This window comes from Mytilus galloprovincialis, chromosome 6 (assembly GCF_965363235.1).
Source record: "Mytilus galloprovincialis chromosome 6, xbMytGall1.hap1.1, whole genome shotgun sequence".
Taxonomy (NCBI): Eukaryota; Metazoa; Mollusca; class Bivalvia; order Mytilida; family Mytilidae; genus Mytilus; species Mytilus galloprovincialis.
In genome coordinates this window covers 57,558,596-57,579,241 of record NC_134843.1, presented here as the reverse complement: position 1 = coordinate 57,579,241, position 20,646 = coordinate 57,558,596, and the positions used below count along the sequence as shown (strand labels likewise).

General features: G+C 31.7%; 1 protein-coding gene across 3 annotated transcripts in view; it reads right to left on the bottom strand.

Annotated features, from left to right (window-relative positions):
• Window positions 1-20,646, bottom strand: part of LOC143079956 (macrophage mannose receptor 1-like) — a 125,892-nt gene that overhangs the window by 22,186 nt on the left and 83,060 nt on the right. For all 3 annotated transcript variants that reach the window (XM_076255587.1, XM_076255588.1, XM_076255589.1), the window contains 11 exons: window positions 20,403-20,458; window positions 19,879-20,046; window positions 15,013-15,051; window positions 14,538-14,704; window positions 13,527-13,591; window positions 12,900-12,997; window positions 11,889-12,038; window positions 10,977-11,093; window positions 7,977-8,122; window positions 5,583-5,682; window positions 148-401 (listed from right to left, as the gene is read on the bottom strand). In XM_076255587.1, coding sequence (XP_076111702.1) covers window positions 148-401; window positions 5,583-5,682; window positions 7,977-8,122; window positions 10,977-11,093; window positions 11,889-12,038; window positions 12,900-12,997; window positions 13,527-13,591; window positions 14,538-14,704; window positions 15,013-15,051; window positions 19,879-20,046; window positions 20,403-20,458 — 1,360 coding nt within the window. The remainder of the gene's footprint in view (window positions 1-147; window positions 402-5,582; window positions 5,683-7,976; window positions 8,123-10,976; window positions 11,094-11,888; window positions 12,039-12,899; window positions 12,998-13,526; window positions 13,592-14,537; window positions 14,705-15,012; window positions 15,052-19,878; window positions 20,047-20,402; window positions 20,459-20,646) is intronic.

Genomic DNA, 20,646 nt, shown 5'->3' with positions numbered 1-20,646 from the left:
CATGTATTTACTTATCTAATTTAATGCCAAGGTTTATCTAGAAAAAAAAAACATAATTTTTAGCATCTACAGAACTAAAATTGCACTATTAATATTATTGATTAGAGAATATAAAACATTTATTCTCTTAAATTCATATTAACTAACCTTTGAATTCATATTGTTGAGGCCGATCCAAAATGGTAGTGATGACTTATTATAAGTTAGATAACTAACAAAACTTTTCTCTGCAAGATTACGTATGGATGCTAAACTACCTCCGTCTTCTTGACATTTTGACAATGAAGTATTCCAATCAGTGGTTGCTTCTAATAATTTATAACACATTTGATCATATTTTGTATATCCTGGTAGACAGTACTCAGAGTCAGATTCAGAAGTATCTATAGGAAATATTGGATCTGCAATAGAAATAAATAGAGATTCACATATTCAGTTTGTTTAGACAATGTGCCATTCTTAGGAGTCCTCAATCAAAACAACAACTGTATCAAACCTTCTCTATAGTCTGCATCCCTGTCTGGCAGATTCAATTTTGGAGAATAAAACTGAAGACTATACAATCCAATACTTCACATACTTGATGTTGTTTGGGGCTCAATGATGATGACGGACGACAAGTGATGAGAAAAGCTCACTTGGCCCCATCTGGCCAGGTATGTAAAAAATGATGGAAAGCTGCAAAAAATCGTAATTTTCTTTGTCTTATGATGTAATTGGGACGTCATTACATCAACTATCTTATGAAATTCATTTACATTTCAAAACATTATTTTCAAAAGTTTTCAAAATTTTTGATCTTCTTGGGCCACTTTCCTGAAAGGGGCATTAAGGCAACACGTTTTAAAATAAATTAGAATATGATTTGATTTTTTATACGACCGCAAAGATTAAAAAAAATTTTGTCGTATATTGGTATCACGTCATCGGCGCTAGCGTCATTCAAAGACGGATGGTTTCCGGATAATAACTTTAGTATAAGTAAATAGAAATTAATATAATTTTATCAATAAAATTTTAACACAATGATTATAATCAAAACAGGAAGGTTGGGATTGATTTTGGGTGTTATGGTCCAAAAGGTTTAGGAATGAGGGGCCAAAAAAGGGGCCCAAATAAGCATTTTTGTAGTTTTCAGTCTATTACTTGTGTTTAAGTGTATAAATCTCTCTCAAATTATACAAGTTTCCATTCTTCAAACGGATGGGTATGGGGGGTTATGACTCAAATCTTTTAGCAATTGGGGGAAAAAAAGGTGAAAAACAAGGGGTTTTCTGATTAAAGGACAATTTAGACAATTTAAAAGCAGTGTGAGGGAGGTAATCCAATTACAATTTAAATAATACTGTTTCATAATGTTTGATTACCTCCCTTGAAATTTATGTATTAAGAAATGATGATGGTCTAGAGATGTGTAGCTATAAATTTATATTTTGAAGTTACTATTAATTAATATAATTGTCAAAAACCTTTGCTGTGTCAACTATTTAATCACAATCCAAATTTAGAGCCGCATCCAGCTTGAATGTTGTGTCCATACTTGCCCAAACTGTTTGGAGTTTGAACTCTGCGGTTGTATAAAGCTGCGCCCTGTGAGTACTGGATTTTTAATCATATATGAAAGTGAAATAGGTAAATGATAATCGGCTTTTAGCAGGCAGTATGGTTCAAATTTGTATTAGTATGCGAAGAAACATTGCTGACTAATTATTCACCTGCAATTGAATAATTCGATCTCATTAAATCTGTATTAAGTTACCTTCAATTTAACCCCTTAGCTAGAGATGTGTTACACATGAATAAGATGTGTTCAGTTACTAAGAAGGAAAAGAATGTCAACATAGAAAGTGAAACAAAGGTAAACCATTTGATTGACTGATTGGATCCACAAAACTCATTCTTATAGAGGTGAATACCATGATTTACATTTATTTATAACCTATAATATAAAATCATACAGACTTGGAAAAATATACTTTCATGGGTTTGCTATCTATTTATACCTATGTGACTGTCAGAAGTCTTGACGGTTAATTTATAGGTGGCATCTAGACTTAAATACACATGAAATGCTAATATAGGCAAGTTATTTCAACCCAAACTATGCTTAGTTCCACATCAATTCTAGCCACAGAACTTTTGGAGTATGTCACAATCTTAGCAAATGCAGCTCTAGCTCCATCAACTCGAGCTACTTACAGCCGTACATGGAAAACTTTTGACTCTTTCTGTACAGAAATAATGAACCAAAAGCCTTCAGCCACCACTATCTGTAGCTACAATTTCATTGTTATTGCCTACATGTTTAAAAAGTCATATGCTCCTAGTACAATTTCAACATATCTATCCGCCATAGCCTATGTTCACAAAATGATGTCAATGCCTGACAACACTCAGTCGTTTTTAGTTGAGAAATTAGTTACAGGCACATATAGATTATCAAAACATTTGATAGCCGTCTCCCAATTACAATTCCTATTTTAAACAAGTTGTTACATAGTAGAACATTAGTTGTCAAGTGTACATATGATCAAGTTTTGATCAAGGCAATTTTCTTATTTGCTTTTTTCAACTTTCTTTAGAGTTTGAGAATTGGTGACATCAAAAAATGCCCCAAATGATAATGTTCTGCTATTGCAGGATGTTTCATTGTCTTATGTCCAGGAGAAAGCAGCAGAAGGTCAGGTTTGCTTCGGAAGATTTAAAGTCATAAGAAACGAGTGACCGTTGAAAAATAATGTTCTTCCAATTCTTGAACCAATGCATACAAACATCAAAAACTTAGTCTTCAGTGCACGAATTTAATATTTTTTTTCGTGTAAATTTCGTATAATCGTCAATTTTTTTTTTCAATCAGTCAGTGTTGTTGTGAAAATATGGCAGGTAATTAAAGTTCGTGTTTGAAGCCGAAGTTTAACAATTGTCACCTGTTTGTCAACAATCGACAATAAATCAACAAAACACATCGAAATTTAGCACGTGTCTGACATGTAAATTTAGATAATAGTTTATTTTAAGGACATCCATGCATATTGTGATCACCGGATTTTAATGAGATGGTTCACACTGAGGTCACTTTGCATACAGAAAATATGTCGGGGGAATTGATTCCTGGAAGGAAGCAATTAAAATAAAGTAAACTTCTTCTAAATATGAATAAATTAAAGAATTTTCTTCAGAAAAAAGTATATGTACATAAGTTTTATAATGAAAACTATCCATTGAGTTATAAAAAAAACATATGCATTATTTTTTTTGATTTGAGGTTTCATATGACTTTAAGCATAATGTTAGAGGAATGCCAAAGACCATTTCGTTTTCACATGGTACAGCAAGGCCACGTTTTTTTAATTTGTTGGTTTACAGATTTTCTCAATGAAAAAGTAGGGTCGGTCGGTTGGGAAAAAAAGAAAAAAAAATATCTTTCAAGATCTTTCAAGACAGAAAAATATGCAAAATAAATATATATTTCACCTTTCTAACAATATGTTTGTTATGCTATTTTGTCATCATTTCTTTAAAAAGTTTAGTTCAATGAAATATTCTTGCTCAGCTGTAATAAATATCGCATGACATTGTCTAATAATTTCCCGTAAAAAAGGGGTGTGTGCACGGACAAAGACGAAATTAAATGGTCATTTCACAAACAAGAAAAACAAGTTCGCGTATATAGCTCTTAATCAATTCCAGAAAACTTGGTGAGTAATGATCTTCAAGCACGAAAACTGATTAAGGATAAAATGTAAAAAAAAATCGTACCAAAATAAGTTTCAACACACGTGTCAAAAACGTAATAGACCTGTCCACTGGAAAAACGAGAATATCGGGTTAATCTGGTGTCATGCATTCCAGTTTTTTATCCAAATGGACGATATTTTTTTTATTATCTATGAAACAAGAAAATTCTAAATGATTTGTTGATATTCAGATCTTTAACTTGGTGCCTTCCACCTGTCCACATTTGGACAAGTCTATTTCTATGAGATTATGCATCTTACGGACTGATAACAAATAAGGGAAACGAACTTATTGTGTAATTGGTTTTAAACAGAGATTTCGTTCCGCAAAATTATTTGCACAAACGACATTTCAAGGTCAGTTATTATTGATTTGTCTATTTTTAGAAACGTAAACTGGAAGTTTTATTTTTCACAACAGAAAGTGTTATCAATTTTGTTAGTGATTAATGCATTTGATTTCATAAAAAAAGAAGATTTTAATTATTTTTTAGGGATAATGTATTTGTTAGGGTCGGCGGAAATAAAAAAGCATGAAAAGTCAATTTTATTTTTATTCTGGAAATCAGCAAAATCGGGTCGGCGGATCCGTAAACCAACAAATTAAAAAATCCTGGCTCAATGGAATCAGCAGTCGTTGCTATGGTTGAGTACCTTAAAGTGAGACCCTATTCCGTACCCACAGAACCATTGTTTTGTTCTGTTCATGCCACTCCATTACATCGTCCAGTCTTTGACAGAATATTACATAAATGCTTAGCATATTGTGGTCTGGATAGTTCAAGATACAAAAGACACAGTTTCCACATAGGAGCAGCAACTAATGCTGCCGAGAGAGGCTTATCCCATTCACAAATATGCTATATGGGATGTTGGAAGTCTAACACATTTCAAAAATACATAAGATCTCATTTAAATTGATAGCAATTTTGGTACCTGCTTGGGCCAGTAAATTCATTTTTATAGGAATATATACCCATTTTTCAGCATCTTTGCGTTACTTGCTTGGGCTGGTAATTGGCAATCAATAGGAATTTTTTTTTTGATAAATCTTGAGTTAGTGTGTCATCATATAATAAGCATACCATTTTAATGCAATAGCAATTATAAAAGATAAAAGGTTTCAATGCTTGGGCCGTTAAGTTTTCAATGCCAATTGCATGATATTTTTATGCGTAATTAACTATAATGCAAACATTATCATTAATATATAGATGTTTGTTTGTGGCTCTAATATCTATTTAAATATGCACAATAGATTGTTGTAAAAGTTTGTTTTTTTGCCATTATTTGCTTACAAGGACTTTGTCTGTTAACATTACAGTACTTGCTTGGGCCGGTATTGTTTTTATACTTGTATAGTTAAATTAGAACTAATTATGATCAGGCATTAAGATCAAAGCTTTATTTTCTGCCAAGTGCTTGGCCATTGTTGGGTAGGAAAGACTTATTTTATTGCATCTTTCCTGGTGGCTTACTTGACCCCTTTTCTAGGCCAAGCTATTGTATTATGTAATATGTTATGTAATATGTTATTATTGTTTTTATGTATTTTCATTCATTATTATTGTGTTGTACAGATGTATATATATTGAGTATTTTGATATGAAAGAATTTTTTACGAATAAGTAAAAAATTTTCAGTTTACTCTCTAGTTTCTCCATTCATTTATACATTGCCCTTATGATACCAAAAAGAACTTTTCGTCGGATTCTGACTTTTCATAATTTTGGCATATGTTTTTAGTATGTTATAAATATGAGAATTTGAGTCAAATTTGTGAAGATGAATTTTTGCCCCTTTCAACACATCACTATACATACTTTGAACTAAGTAAAAACTTACTTTGTAACCCCTGACAGATGAAATATTTAGAACTACTGCACCTCTCATCATTCCATTCTCCAAACTTCTCCCTTTTCACAAAGAGATCAACACAATGCTCCTATAGAAAATAATTTTACATATCAACACATAGCTCCTTTAAAAAAGTAAAACAAATATATAACCACAATGCTCTTGTTAGGGGGTAGACCTTTGTTCAGGGAGATAACTTTTTAAATCAGTGATGCATTTGCAAGTTTTATCATTTTATTTTAAGCATTTACTTGAAACCAGGATTTAAGCTAGGATTTTGAGGGCTTTAGTCACTTTTGCGTGCTATGAAAATCAGCCTTTTTTTCTGTAACAGCAAGGGACCAAGGATGTATGTTACTAGCTTCATCTTTGACTTTGTCAGATTTTAAAGGACTTAGGCATGATTGGCAGTCAGTATTGTATGATTTGACTGTATTAGCCCTTATTATGAAACAATCTGACATGGCATGTGGAAACTTAGTTCACAATTTCTCTTCAGTTTGTTCCAGAGGACATTCCTGATCAATAAAATTTGGATTTACTTTTTTTAAACAAGGAATCACAGCAGAAATTAACTTGCAATGATTATATCACTGCCTAATCATTATCCTTATAAAACGTCTAAATCGATATTTGGAAATCATTTCTATTAAGTTGGAACTGTATAAAAATCCTTTTTGGAACGAGTATAACGGCTGAAAGAAGGTTATAAACAAATCAAAAATTGATCAAGTTACTACTTTAATTTACAAAATGAAACAAAAACGGGAAGTGATACGTGGATGATTAATTCAAAACAAGTCCGGATTCATCAGGAAATTATCATTTTTCAGTTTAAATTACTTTAGTAAGAGATATGTACTTGTATCTCTCGTTTGATTGATTGTACATGATTTCGTATTTTATGTTTTTAATCAGGGTCTATAATTTACGCATGCATAGCACACAGTACAGGAAGCACCTGTTTAACTCGTGAAGACATCTCTGAATGTTTTGAATAAAGTTCTATATTTTAAATGGAAATTGTCGAAAGTTTTTTTTAAAGCAATTTAAATTACTTATGACGAAAATGTGTTTTAATGACAAATCTACGACAAACGAACTTCAAATTGTGATTGTTCTGTCAAACTGTCCAGGGGTAACAATTTTGATCAAATGACGAAACTATGCTACTGCTGTTTGTTAAAAAGCCAACTGACTGGTTTTCCTGGGGAAATAATTATGATTTTCAATTATGAGGTTAATTAATAATTAACGGATAGGTGACCCATCCAATGACGATAATCCGATTAGTTGTAATCAAACCTGTAACACCTGTTGAACATGTTAATTACCTGGGGGTCATAAACTTGTCAAAAAAATAAAGACAGGTAGATTTATAGTTTTTAATGAGAACATATTTTTACACTTTCAGAATTTAAGTGACGAAATTGATTTGAAATACGTTCGTCAATTCAAAAACCTTTTCGTAAATTACGAAAGTGACGAGCGCTAGCAAAATCACTGCCTGAAACACATTTGAAATAATCTATGTAACTTTTCATAGTTTGAATAAACATTTTAGTATGTTATAAATATGAGAATTTGAGTCAAAATGTGAAAGCTTAGAATGTATTCATGAAAACTGTTGATACAAACATACTGATCATTTTAAGAGTTATTTCCCTTGGCCTAGGTCTACCTCCTTAAAAAGTTCAATTAATTTATCAACATAATGCTCTTTTAAAACAGCCAACTAAAGTACTCCTATAATGAAAGTAAATAAGATCACTTCTATTGTAATAGTTGATGGTCAACAGAAATACTAGGAAACGGATTAATATAAGCTAACAGCTTGTTTCTGGATCCTATTAATTATTTCACTTACAGGAAATAGACAAACATTATCAATGCAAGACTTCATATAAAAGTAAACCGTTATATCAATACAGGAACTATAAAAAAGACGTCAAATATATCTAACACACTTTTCCTACAGAAAAGGTAAAAAAAAAATATTTCAATATAATGCTCCTTTACAGATGTCAACAAAATGCTCCTAAACAGAGGTCAACAAAAATATCACCACAAAGCTTCTGTACAGAAGTAAAAAAACATATCACCACAAAGCTCCTATACAGAAGTCAACAAATATATCACCACAAAGCTCCTATACAGAAGCCTACAAAAATATCATCACAATACTAGAACACACTAGAAGTTTTTCTTTCCATGACAACAACTTCCCATTCCACACTAAACATTTTTCATTTCATACCAACAGATTTTTATTCCCTCTACAATTTTTTCAATTCGTATCAATAGATTCTCACTTCACACCAGCAGATCCTTATTTCACACTTTCATTACAAATTTGATGCTAGTAATTCCCATTTTACATACATTATACCCATTAGGCTCCACCGAGTTCCAGTTAGTGTATGTCACTTCTGAACCATCGTCCCAGTAATACTTCCTATATGTATGTTCATCTGTCATACCTATCCAGACCATCTCTTCACTGTCATACAACATGCTGCTTATAAACACTACAAACAGATAATTTGATACAAGGTATGAAAACTTATTTTAAGGCAGAATTAAGTACAGAGAAATCATTAGTCAACATGAAAGTAATACAGAAACCATGTCAATAATAACAGAATTACCATGCATCTGTGTAAAAGTACAGTTGAATTCTTTATGGATTTAACTTGTAGCACTTAAAAAAAAATATTCCAAAAATTAAAAAAAATATAGTTATCAATTATTAACATTGGTTTTTATTGTATGTATGGTAAAAAGATATTATCCAACATATTTTTTTTCTTTATAATTGTTACTATTGCAGAGAAATTTGATCCAGTTACATCATAATCAAAACAGGCTTTCTTTACCCCATGAGCAGTATCATAATCAACCAAAGATTGGTAACAAAGGTCAACTAAATAGACATTGTATGGAAACAAAACTTTTCAAATAAAATTTAGTCTTTTTATAAGCAATGTGACCTAGACCTTTGACCTACTTACCCAAAAATAAATTGCCACATAATTCCAAAGGGGCAATTTGAAGGTTTCACATTTTAATAGATCATCCTGTTAAAAAATTTCTATCCAATTTCTGATTTAATCTTGACCTTCAATAATGAGACGAGATCTTTATTATCCCATTGTAAATTATCAAACAAAGTTTAGTTATAATCTGATTTTTGGTGCAAGAGATATTGTCAGGAAACATGACTTTCCCTTTGAATTTTTTAAACACTTAAGTGTCTATTTCAGTTGATTCAATAAGTTTACCTGAAAGATTTTAACTGATTTACTCATTAAAAACGCTCCGATTCTAGCCTAAATATGAAAAATCTATCAAATATGCCAAAAAATGTCACTTTTCAGATGTTTTTTTGTCACAAATGGAAGTGGCCGCGTCCGTTTCACCCTCAACCTTTATATATTTTATGTATTATCATCAAATACAACTTACATCTTAATATTAAGAATGAACACAAATGCAACCACTTTCATTTCAGATGGAAACCGTCTCAAATTTAACTAACATGCTAAAATTGTGAAGATTTCAGTAATTTAGCATGACGCTATGATGCTAGTACCCGATATATGTGCATTGTTTTGTCAAAAACAGCCCATGTTCATGTAGCAGAAGCATTCTACTTTCCAATAAATAACTAAAAGTTTACATTTAAACAATTTTGTAAAACTGCTATATTTTGGGGCCAAAAAGGGGTCTTACTGGACCTTCTCCTTTTCAATCTAGCTATATCCATTGTGACCTTGACCTTTAATCTCATATGTTGTTCAGATATCATATCATAACAGATATTGACTTTGCCTTAAGAATGTCTGCTTGCATACCTGCCAACTTTTGAAAATGGCCATGGGGGTTTTTAGTGCGCGGCCCCATTTTTGAGGGTAGAATTTTTCGCGGCATATTTTCGTGTGATGATTTGGCTCCTAAAAGTGTCTGACATACTTCTTTTTTGGGGGGTGATAGTTGAAGATGCTATTATAACCTATCTTTTTTTAAATTGTTTGATTTTTTTTGTTGAGATAAACACCAGTAAGATGACTTTAAGTTTGTCTGATACATTGTCAAGAAATAAAAAAAAAAGTAATAATTTTAATAATTTAATAACAAAAAAAAACAACAATATATGAGGGTCTGGAATGGGGGGGGGGTCTGTTGTTCTGTAAACATTTAATTTTCACCACTTTTTTCTCTAATCTTCAAAAAATTAACCTCTTTTTTCTCTAATCTTCAAAAAATTTTACCACGCATTTCTCCAATTTTCATTTTTTTTTGCCCGTTATTCTCTAATCTTCATTTTTTAAGGGCATTATATTCTTTAATCATTTAACCCCATCCAAACCCTCATATATTATATAGATCAATATCACAAGCAGTACTAGAATGTTTGGAGACATCATTAAGGCCACCGTGGTCAACTTTAAAGTCTCTGTTGCAAACTTTACAAAAGGCATGTGACAATCCTAACGTTGATTTAGACAACCAGCCCCTGTACTTGACATCATTCTCCCATTTCTCTAAGTATTTGCATGAAGCAACACGCTTTTTTTTCTTAGGCGGTGACAGAACTATTTTGCAAGTGATAACTCGCCCATCATGATTCCAATTTTTATAAATTTAACACTCAAGCTAAAAAAAAACAACTCAAAATTTCGATTCTTTGATTGTTTACTATGCCGACATTAATCAACTGGTGAATGCGTGATCACTAAATTTTGATTGGATGAAATTTGTCAGACACGATTTGTCTCCCTTGGGAAAACTTTCAAAAGTTCAAAATCAGGAACAAAAATATTTTTCGTGTAAATTTTACTAAAATCGTGTTTTTTGGCTATTTTCACGATCACGATCGTGTAATCGGGACAGAGGGTCAAAATCGTGTAGTACACGCCTAAATCGTGAAAGTTGGCAGGTATGTGCTTGTCATGTTTTTGAATTGTTGTCAGATTTTCGGAATCCTCTGGTTTTATACATTTGAATGCCTTAAATAAATTTCCCCATTAACCCCCATTTTTCTTTTTATAAATCTTTTACATGTGTAATTATAAGTCATTTGTAAAAGTCTTATAAAATTTTATTTATTTTCTAATAGTATTTGATAACTTTAACTGGTCAATGATAATGCTATGAAATATCAAGAGAGAACATTTTCCCGCCAAAATTCCAATGGCTAAGATCTCGAAAACAAGCACATTGACCCATATATTTTTTTTGCTTTTTTGATTCCTCAATTTATTCCCTATCAATATATACTAGTTTTATAAAAAGTTATTTATTTTGAAACTGAGCAGCGAACATCCTTAACTCACCTAAAAAAAAATGCATGGAAACGATATAGATCATGTAAGAAATTACTTTGTTCTAATTCACTGTGTATAGTGACCAAACTGTAAGTCTTCCCATAAGCTTCACAAGTTGCTTTTGCTTGACTCCAAGTTTTCTGGGTTTTGAAAAATCCATAACATTTACTATCTGAAAAGATACAAACAAAATAAATGCCAATTGAAACAAGAGCGCACACACTGTAATTTCATGTCTTCTTTCCTAAGCATTGATTTTATGTTGATAGTCCTAAATATAAAGCTTTACTACAACTATCACATAAAGTTAATCAGATCTAAGAAAATGAGGTCAAGGTCAGATAAACAAATTTGGAAATACATGTACACCTTACAGTCATTCCATACACCAAATATGCTTTTCAATATAGTTGACCTTGAGGTTTCAACATTTGCTATACATGCAAAGGACATACAAACCATTCTTATTGTTTTCCTTTTATTTTTAAATGATTTGTATGAAGTTAACTAGCTTAAAGACAATTTTATAAAAGTTTTAAATTCAACAGTCCATGAGTGAGGGGACAGGACCAACTAATCTCCACTGATATGAGATGTGCCAATGGTATGTATACAACTGCATACCAAATAACATTGATTTTTTAAATATGAGTGGATACACTAAAGTGACATAATCACAAATATTAAAGACAGGAGCTGAATTATCTCCATGGAAATAAGATGTGCCACTTCTACTACAACATCATAACAAATATCACTATCATCATCTGTTCTCCTTATCTAGGCCTGATCCAATCAGGAGTTTTAACAAAATGTTGCTCTTGCCAAGCATGGAAACAGCACGTTTAAGTCACACTTTTTTATGCCATCTAGGCAAGACATCATTTAACTGTCTACTGTAAATAAATTACATCAGAGATCAGAGCTAGCTTAATTAAAACAACAGTTGACTCTATAAATATCTTACTGAATGTAGATCTGACAAATCCTCCCAAACATCCACCTCTCACTGTAGGCATAGTAGGGACTGGGGTTGTTGTAAAACTATCTGTGTCATTCTTTCTCTTACAAATATAACCTCCTATACGTCTGTTACAGTTGAAGTCCTCCCAACGACCTGAAACAACAATGGCAAAATTTACATCAAGATGTTAAGCATTTTTTTTCCTGCTACACACTGTGGCCAGTGCCAGGAAGACATTTTAGTCAGACCTTCAACTTGTTTATCAAATTTAGATGACTTTTTAAACAAGATATTGATACAACTAGAACTGTGAGTGAACTCAGCTAGAGCCTGTGTCGCTCACATAGCTCTATGAACATAATCAACAATGGACTCTCCATCACTGTAGACAAGAATTGAGTTCATGAACATTTTTTTTTAGTTTATCTTGAAATGCTGATCATTTAGTCTTTTTAGTTTCTCTCTATCTTCTTTAGTTTTAACTCAAACACAACAGCGGATAAACAAAATCCTCTCTTAAGGGCAATCACTGATTTAAAACCCTGACAAGTTGAAAAAAAAATTGACTTCTTTGTGGATCTTGTCTAGATGATAATTTTTGTTATTCAAATTTTTATTTGTCTTTATAATTTTCATCATATAAGGCAAAATGCAAAACAATGTAAAAATCGTTATTAATGAAAGATTTCTCCCAATATTTTTTTTTTTATATTCCAGCAATACTGATAAGAGTCTTCTGCAGACAAAAGCATGTTTGGCATACAAATTTTAATCCTGGTACCAATGAGTTTATTTGTCTAAAAACGCATAGCACATGCATTCATAGCTGCAATATTTTACATTGAAATAGAATTTGATTTGGGTACGGATTTTAATGAAACAAAACATGTTACATTGTATGTTATTATTTCCATTATAACCGTTTCAAGTCCAAAGATACATACCTGAATCCAACTGAATTTTGACACACTTGTTAACAGAAGAGTAACCTGTTCTAACCTCAAAAATACATACCTGAACCGGACTGAATCTTGACACACTTGTTGACAGCTGTATTACTTGGTTTGCCCGAGCCCCATAATATAAAGTCTACTGGGGAATTATCAGACCATCTAAAATTGAAGTAATATGGTATTAATGATTTATCAAAAATATCAATCCAATGTACATGAATATAAATTATTCATTGGGGCAATCAACTCACAATTTATCCTATTACCGGCTTGTAAATTTATCCTATAAACAGCATGTTATTATAACCATACTTCTAGACTTGCAATTTTATGTTTCGGAAAACAGGAAGCAGACATCAGTCAGATCAGAAAAGTGCTTACACATAACAACTTGCAACCTTCAAGCTGTATGATAAAATAATTGTTTGAAGGATCGACGAACAAGATAATTGCAATATAGCCCCACTTTAAAAGTTGGAACATAATATGCCATAACCAATGATAGTTGTACATCTCAAGAAAGGAGCAATTTTTACAACATGAAAGCAAGAGACAAAAAGATTGAATGGAAAAGCAGGGATGTGAATGATGTATCAAGTCAGAATTCGATTGCCAAATCAAATATCACAAAACCAAAATTGTTTTCATCTACAATACCTTTACAAAGTTTATTACAATTGTTTTTTACCTGTAGCCTTCATACTGACGATTCAATTTATTCAGACCAATCCACATATCAGATTTTTGATAAATCTAAAAATAACACACATTCATATCACAAAATTATATCAATTATTGTGGATTTATATTTTGTGAGTTCCAATTTTTTACTTTGGTTTTTTTCAAACTCTGCATACCAGCCTATATAAAATGTTAACTTCGTTTAATATTTATATTCATGGTTGTACATTTCAATTATGTTAGTCATTGCTTTCAAGATAATAGGCAAAAATGAAAAATGAATAAAAGTGCAACAAGTTCAAAAAGGTGACGACAAATAATTCCAATCAGGTTGACAGACTTATTTGTAGTTTGCTGCTCATTTTGGTATTTTAAAGTTTCTTTCTAACCATTAACATTTTAGAAATAATGGGCAAAAAGGAATTTAAAAAAATTGTTAAATACATCATTTATGGACAATAACTCCTACAACTTGTTGTCTGACAGTTTTTGTGTTTAGAATAACACAAGGCATATCTCTTCATTCTGAACATTTTCAAGATGATAGCCAAACATTGCATTTTATCCCCGATGTTCCTTTTTTTAGACATGTCCATCATCTTTGTCTGCAGGTAAGTTTTCAGACACCTGTACTTTTGGGCCAGGTGAGCTATAAATTGTTTAATATCATCATCATAGGGCAATGATTTTAACAAGAAGGTGTCTGACGATTATCACCACTGGTCTTGCAGTACAATTTCGAAATGGTTATAAAGAAACTGATCTCTCTGGTCTGTACAATCATTTACAAAACACAAACAACACTTATATTTAAACAATTATATGTATATGAAATTCCTGATGTAAAATTGAATAAATACTTATATCTATTTAAAAAGACATGCTGGGTGTAATTTAATTTAATATTTCAATATTGTACATAATTTTGTCACATAATCAAATCAATGTATTAAACTATAATAAACATATTTGTATTGTATAGATAAATATATAACACTGTGTTGAACATAAATCTTACTTGTTCTAATAACCAATTACTTTCATGCTGGGAATGTATGCTGAGTAAGCTGGATTTTTTTTCATAACACAACTTTGACGCCTCTTTGAAATTCTTAAAATCATATTTTTTTATGAAGTAACAATAGCCATCAAAATATAGCCAATCACTTTCACTATCACAATATTCTGTAAGTAGAACAATAACCTTAAAATTCATAAACAACTCTTTTCCAGAAATACATACAAAAAACAAGAAATTACAAATAACATAGAAGATAAATACCTGTGGGTAAGAAATTAGAAGCCTGTCAGAATCCTTTTTATTTTCCCTCAATTTTTGTTCAAGTTTCAAATCAAGTTTTTGTTTTATAAAATCATATTCGCATGGAATTTGTGCCTATATATAGAATACCGAGCTAACACAATCAGGTTTCAGTTTACTCCAAATTTGAATATTCTTTTAACTATTAAAAATACTTGTACACAATACTTACCTTTAGTGTATGTGTCATTTGGTTCTATCAATGGCATCCCTGAAAAATATCATTTGAATTGTACTAAGGGGGAACTGAAACTTTGTAAAGTTTCATAAGTTGCCATTTCGGTGGATTTGTGCTCACATGTTATAGAAATAAAGAAAGTTAATTTGATTATCTCCCTTTAACATGTGGGAACAGTATCTACATTCTTCATGCACATTTTCAGGCAGTTTTACAACTGTGTAAAGTTTAAAAATATTTTTCTAGACATTCTAGGAATTTTGTTCTTACATGCTACAAAATAAAGAAATTTTAATTTGACATGTGGGAGCAGGATAATATTCCTTCCTGCATGCACACTCATATAGTGTAAAATTTACAATTGTGTAATACTTTCATCCATATTTCTCTTGATGTTTTAATCTCATGTTGCAATATTGAAGCAAGTAAATTGGATTATCTCCCCTTTAACATGTTGGACCAGATTATTATTCTTTGAGCATGTGATGAAGTTTTATTATGGTCATTTCTTTATTTTATTAAACGAGTCCTTCCAGCAAAGTCTGATTTTCCCTCCAAACCTGTGATTTATTTGACATTTTTTGTTAACTCCATGTTTCATAGCAAACTGTTATTTACTGTTTTTCATTGCAATATCATTACAAAGACTAATAGAGTAGTTTAATTCATAACATTGGCATTGCTGTGCAATTGATTATATATCTTCACAATGCACCCAACTTATTTGTGTTGTTATTGTGTGCACATAATGTCAAAAAAAAATCACCAAATTTTTGAAATAAATAAAGGGAGGCTCCAATGAATATCTGATCAGCAGATACAATGGGTTGCAGTGCAAGAGTTGCAATGGCAACTCAATGTATCCTTTTTTTTCTATCTATAGCTATGTAAAAGATAATATATATAATTTTGAAATCGCCAATGGCAGTCAGCAGGGTTTAAGAACATCAGTTCAACCTGTTAGTCAAATGTGTTTTGTTAAAATATACTTTTTCACTTTTTTGGTCCCTTTGGAAAATTTTTTTTGTGCTGTATGTAGACCCTTCTACAACGAAATTTGTTTTACATGCACACATATAAAAATTGCAATTTTTATCCAACGCAATCATGGGTTTGAACGTAGTTTTCAATTTAGACTTGTATATATTTTTTTGTTTGGGCTTGTATCATATTTTCCCTCCAGTTTATATGATCTGTTCATCCTATTTTGACTCTTTAAATTCAAGAGTTTATCCTAAATTGAGGTAAATTATATGGCCTTCCAAATACCTTTTCCATTCCTAACATCACAGAAGAGACATTTATTATCGAAATCTGGATCTGGTGTACAAAAAAATTGTTTGCAGCTCATGTTTGTGGTCTAACATCTTTGCTGCAAGTTTACTGTTTTCTGTTTAGTATTAAATTAATATTAAGATCCATTTTATTACATCGTGTTATCAATTTATTTGGCAATCGCCAATGGTAGTCAGCAGGGTTTAAGAACATCAGTTGTTCGACCTGTTAGTCAAATGCGTTTTGTTAAAATATCCTTTTTTACTTTTTTGGTCTTTTGGAAAATGTTGTTTGTGCTGTATTTAGACCCTTCTACAACGAAATTTTTTTTACATGCACACGCATAAAAATTGCGGTTTTTATCCAACGCAATCATAGGTTTGAATGTAGTTTTCAATTATATAAGTGCCTATAAATAGCAGCACATGACATACAAATCTATGAGAGTGTGGATTAATCAGTACTGAGATTAATTAAATTACACAAATAAAATTATAGAATGCCTAACAATGTAATTTTAACACATTATTTAGTATGTTAATATTAGAATGCTTAAAATATTTACAAAAAGATAAAAATAAATGCAATATTTTACAAACTAGCTTTATCAGGCATGCATCTATCCTGTTGAAATCAGATGTAGAGGATAAGAAATTTTTGCAGCTCAATGTATATGTTGCACTTGAATTTAGCTGCCTTGAAAATAATACATAATTTGGATGAAATTCAAGATTATTTACAAAATTGGTAGTTGGAGTTAGCAACGTCCACTGGCCAATATTACAGGATAAAAAGGACGATGCTGTGTATTAAATTATTCTTTATCTTTCCTGTATCTTTTCTTGTCTTTTTTGTTAAGACCATCAGGTTCTAAAGTGTTGAGCTGAGATGTTTCTTTGAAACGAAGATGTCTTGTGAGAGGACAGTTTTTGTTGGTTTTGTACCATGAACGATGGTTATTGATCCGAATATTAAATTTGTCCATTGTTTCTCCCACATACTGAATGCCACAAGTGTCACATATTAATATATAAATTGAGTTCTCCGTTTTACAGTTGGAATTTGAGTAGATGGTATAATTTTGTTTAGTAAGAGAGCTGATGAAAGAACTGCTTGTATTAGCAGCTTTACAACACAAGCAATTCCTTCGAACACATTGTTTGTAGCAACCGGGAGGTGGAGTAGGCTGCTTTGCTTAATACAGATGTCACTAATTTGTCACATATGTTTTTATGTCTTCTTAAGGCCATGACTAGTGGTGAGGAAAATACTTTCTTTAGATTTTAATAATTTTTCTATAATTTTCCAATGCTTCTGAACAATGGATGACACATTTTTAAAATCAGGATGGTAAGTGAGTACAAGAGGTGTTCTGTTAACTGCTTTATTCTTATCTTTGTACTCTAGAAGTTCTTGGCGACTAGTTCTATATATATATATCTAAAGATTTGCACAACGGTACTGATATAAGATGTTATTATACGAAAATGTTGTTATTAAATCGTGTTGACAAATAATTCGGCTCAACAAATGGCCTTCTTCAAATATTTGTCAACACGATTTAATAACAACATTTTCGTATAATAACATCTTATATCAGTACCGTTGTGCAAATCTTTAGACTGACCATCCGGTACATAATAAATTTGCTGGTTGGTTATATATATATATATATGAATATGAATGGTCATCGTAGTGACTACACCCGACCTCCCCGTAAGTTGTCATTTAAGATCACATGGGCACACCCAAGCTGATCTTAGAAAACTGACCATCACCATCATAGATCACAACGAGGATTGGTCAAAGGCCGACAGACTTGCTCGGGAAAGTTTTTGGATAAGAAAGCTCAGGACAGTTTCCCCAGAGGGCATTAATGAAAAAACATAGAAGAGTCACTCATTTTCCCTACCATCAATAATTTCCTGCCATCACTTGTGTCCAGTGTCTCCGGCTTCCTTACTGGAATCTTACACTTTTCAGGAATTTTTGAATTATACTAGTTTTAATTACAGTTGGCAGGGATGTGTAAATATGCAGCCACGTTCTATTACTTAACCTTGGTAAAAATTTATTACTCATTTTTCTTATCATCAAATTACTATATTTTTTGGATGTTTAAATACGCAGTCTCTGTTGTAATTGCTCTACCGTTGTCATATTTTAAATATCATACCAGCTTAGATCCGTCAGGACTGTTTATTGGGACTGTATTTCCCCGCAGTTGTTTAACATCTCAACTGTCACCACCTTTGGGAATTTAGAGTTGTGCCAGTTCACATCTTAAACATCTATTTTTATTTTGGCATATCTTTGTAGTCTTTGCGCCGTGTTTTGAAATTTTAAAATTGTTCCAGTGTGTGATTTAATTGTATAAATTTCAAGATTTTGATAGAGTCTTAATTTGAATTGACATGATTCATTTGTCATCGTGCAATTACCGAGGAAGGATATCTGTTATCCGAAATATCTAACATACTGTTAGTTTTATTGTGTTTTTGATGATGTTGTACCCTTTTAGACTTGTTATATATTATATTTTGTAGTGTACTGAATCATGTTTATATGATCCATCGCCCTGTAAGATTTATCGTTGACTATTCATTCAGTCATTTTATATATATATAAAAGGGATAAGGCAATGCTAGGCGGTGTTGTCGTAGAAGTTAGAAATAAAAAGTACAGGTTCCAGCCCTGGCGCCGGGGAGGAAGTTACGAATCAAATCTACTCTAACATCGTTGGGTTGATTTTCTAGGCACTTTATACATATTCTAACGGCTGGTATTTCTTAATCATAAGAAATCCGATGGACAAGGTATAATTTGCAGTTGTCACTACACATAGGCAGAGATATACATATATTAATTTACAGTGATTGTATGCTTCTAAAAATAGATTAGCATCCTGTAATTATACTGAAGAGATGAGTAGATGATCATTTCTGTACACTAAAAAGAATACTTCGTGTATTGTATCACAGATCCTTGTTTAACTCCTACGACAAGGTAACCCCTCCCGAAACGAAAGCTTATTTTTATAATCTAGAGTTAGAGGAGGGGATAAGGTCTCTGCGCAATGCTAGGCGGTGTTGTCGTAGAAGTTAGAAATAAAAAGTACAGGTTCCAGCACCTGCGCCGGGTAGGAAGTTACGAATCAAATCTACTCTAACATCGTTAGGTTGATTTTCTAGGCACTTTATATAAATATATACAACTCGTCTAAACATCAACCCAACAATGTTAGATCTGTAAATTTGCTTTCGCAAATATATGGTTCTTCCCTCGCCGGGATTCGAACCCATGCTACTGTGATATTGTGACACCAAATCGCCTGCACTGCAGCCGTCCTGCTAGACCAAACGACCACCTGGGCTCTACTATAATAGAGCTTTCGCTGGCCGTGTGTTACCTTTCCTCATCAGTTTTAATCTAGCGGCGTACTACAGTACATGATATATAAGGCATGAAGATGTTATTGTTACAGATCAGCTAAATTATCTATAGTAAAGGATCCTACAAATTAATGTAATATACAGTCACAGAAAATAATTATATCTATATATGTGACCATTTTTTTTTTATTACCTTTTTGAATTTTGCAAACAAAGGATTTAACTTTGTAACAATTGTCATCATTCCATCCACTGCTATATCTATTCAGCATACCACAATCTTCTTGTTGATATTTATCGTTGGGTTCATTTGGTCCCCACATCATGAAGTCCACTGGGGATCCATCAGACCACTCAAAACCTAAATATTTAAAAAGGCAATAATTCAATCAACAGCTTGACATTTTCATGCTAATCTTTTACAGACCAAAATATATTGATGGTAAATTCTGATTGATTAAATATGGAACACTTTGAATACTCTCAACCAAGTTCTGCAGATTGATTATTTTAAATCATTGGATACAAAATTTCTTCGATTTTGTGGGAATAGCTCAATACAGGAAAATAAATGAATAGATAGTTATTTTCGTTTGTAAATAAATATTCAAATATTACTGGTCTCTAGTATGTAAAACTATGGTTGTCCCTCAACTAAAAGTAAATTAGAAAACTGAAAATATAAAACAATGTTAAAGGAATTAAAAGTCAACTTACCATTTTCTGAATCTCTATCATTTAAACCAACCCACACGTCACCATAGTTACGGTAACTAAAAATATTAACAAATTATAGTAAGTTTTGTAAGACAGCATGTTTACAAACACAAATTTATTTGTGCTTATCCCAAAATTATTTGGATTCAGGTAACTGATATATACATTTTACTATTTAACTATACTAAATTCAAATTTATTGATTCATTGTTTGTTATTTACCAACCAGTAACAATTATTTCAT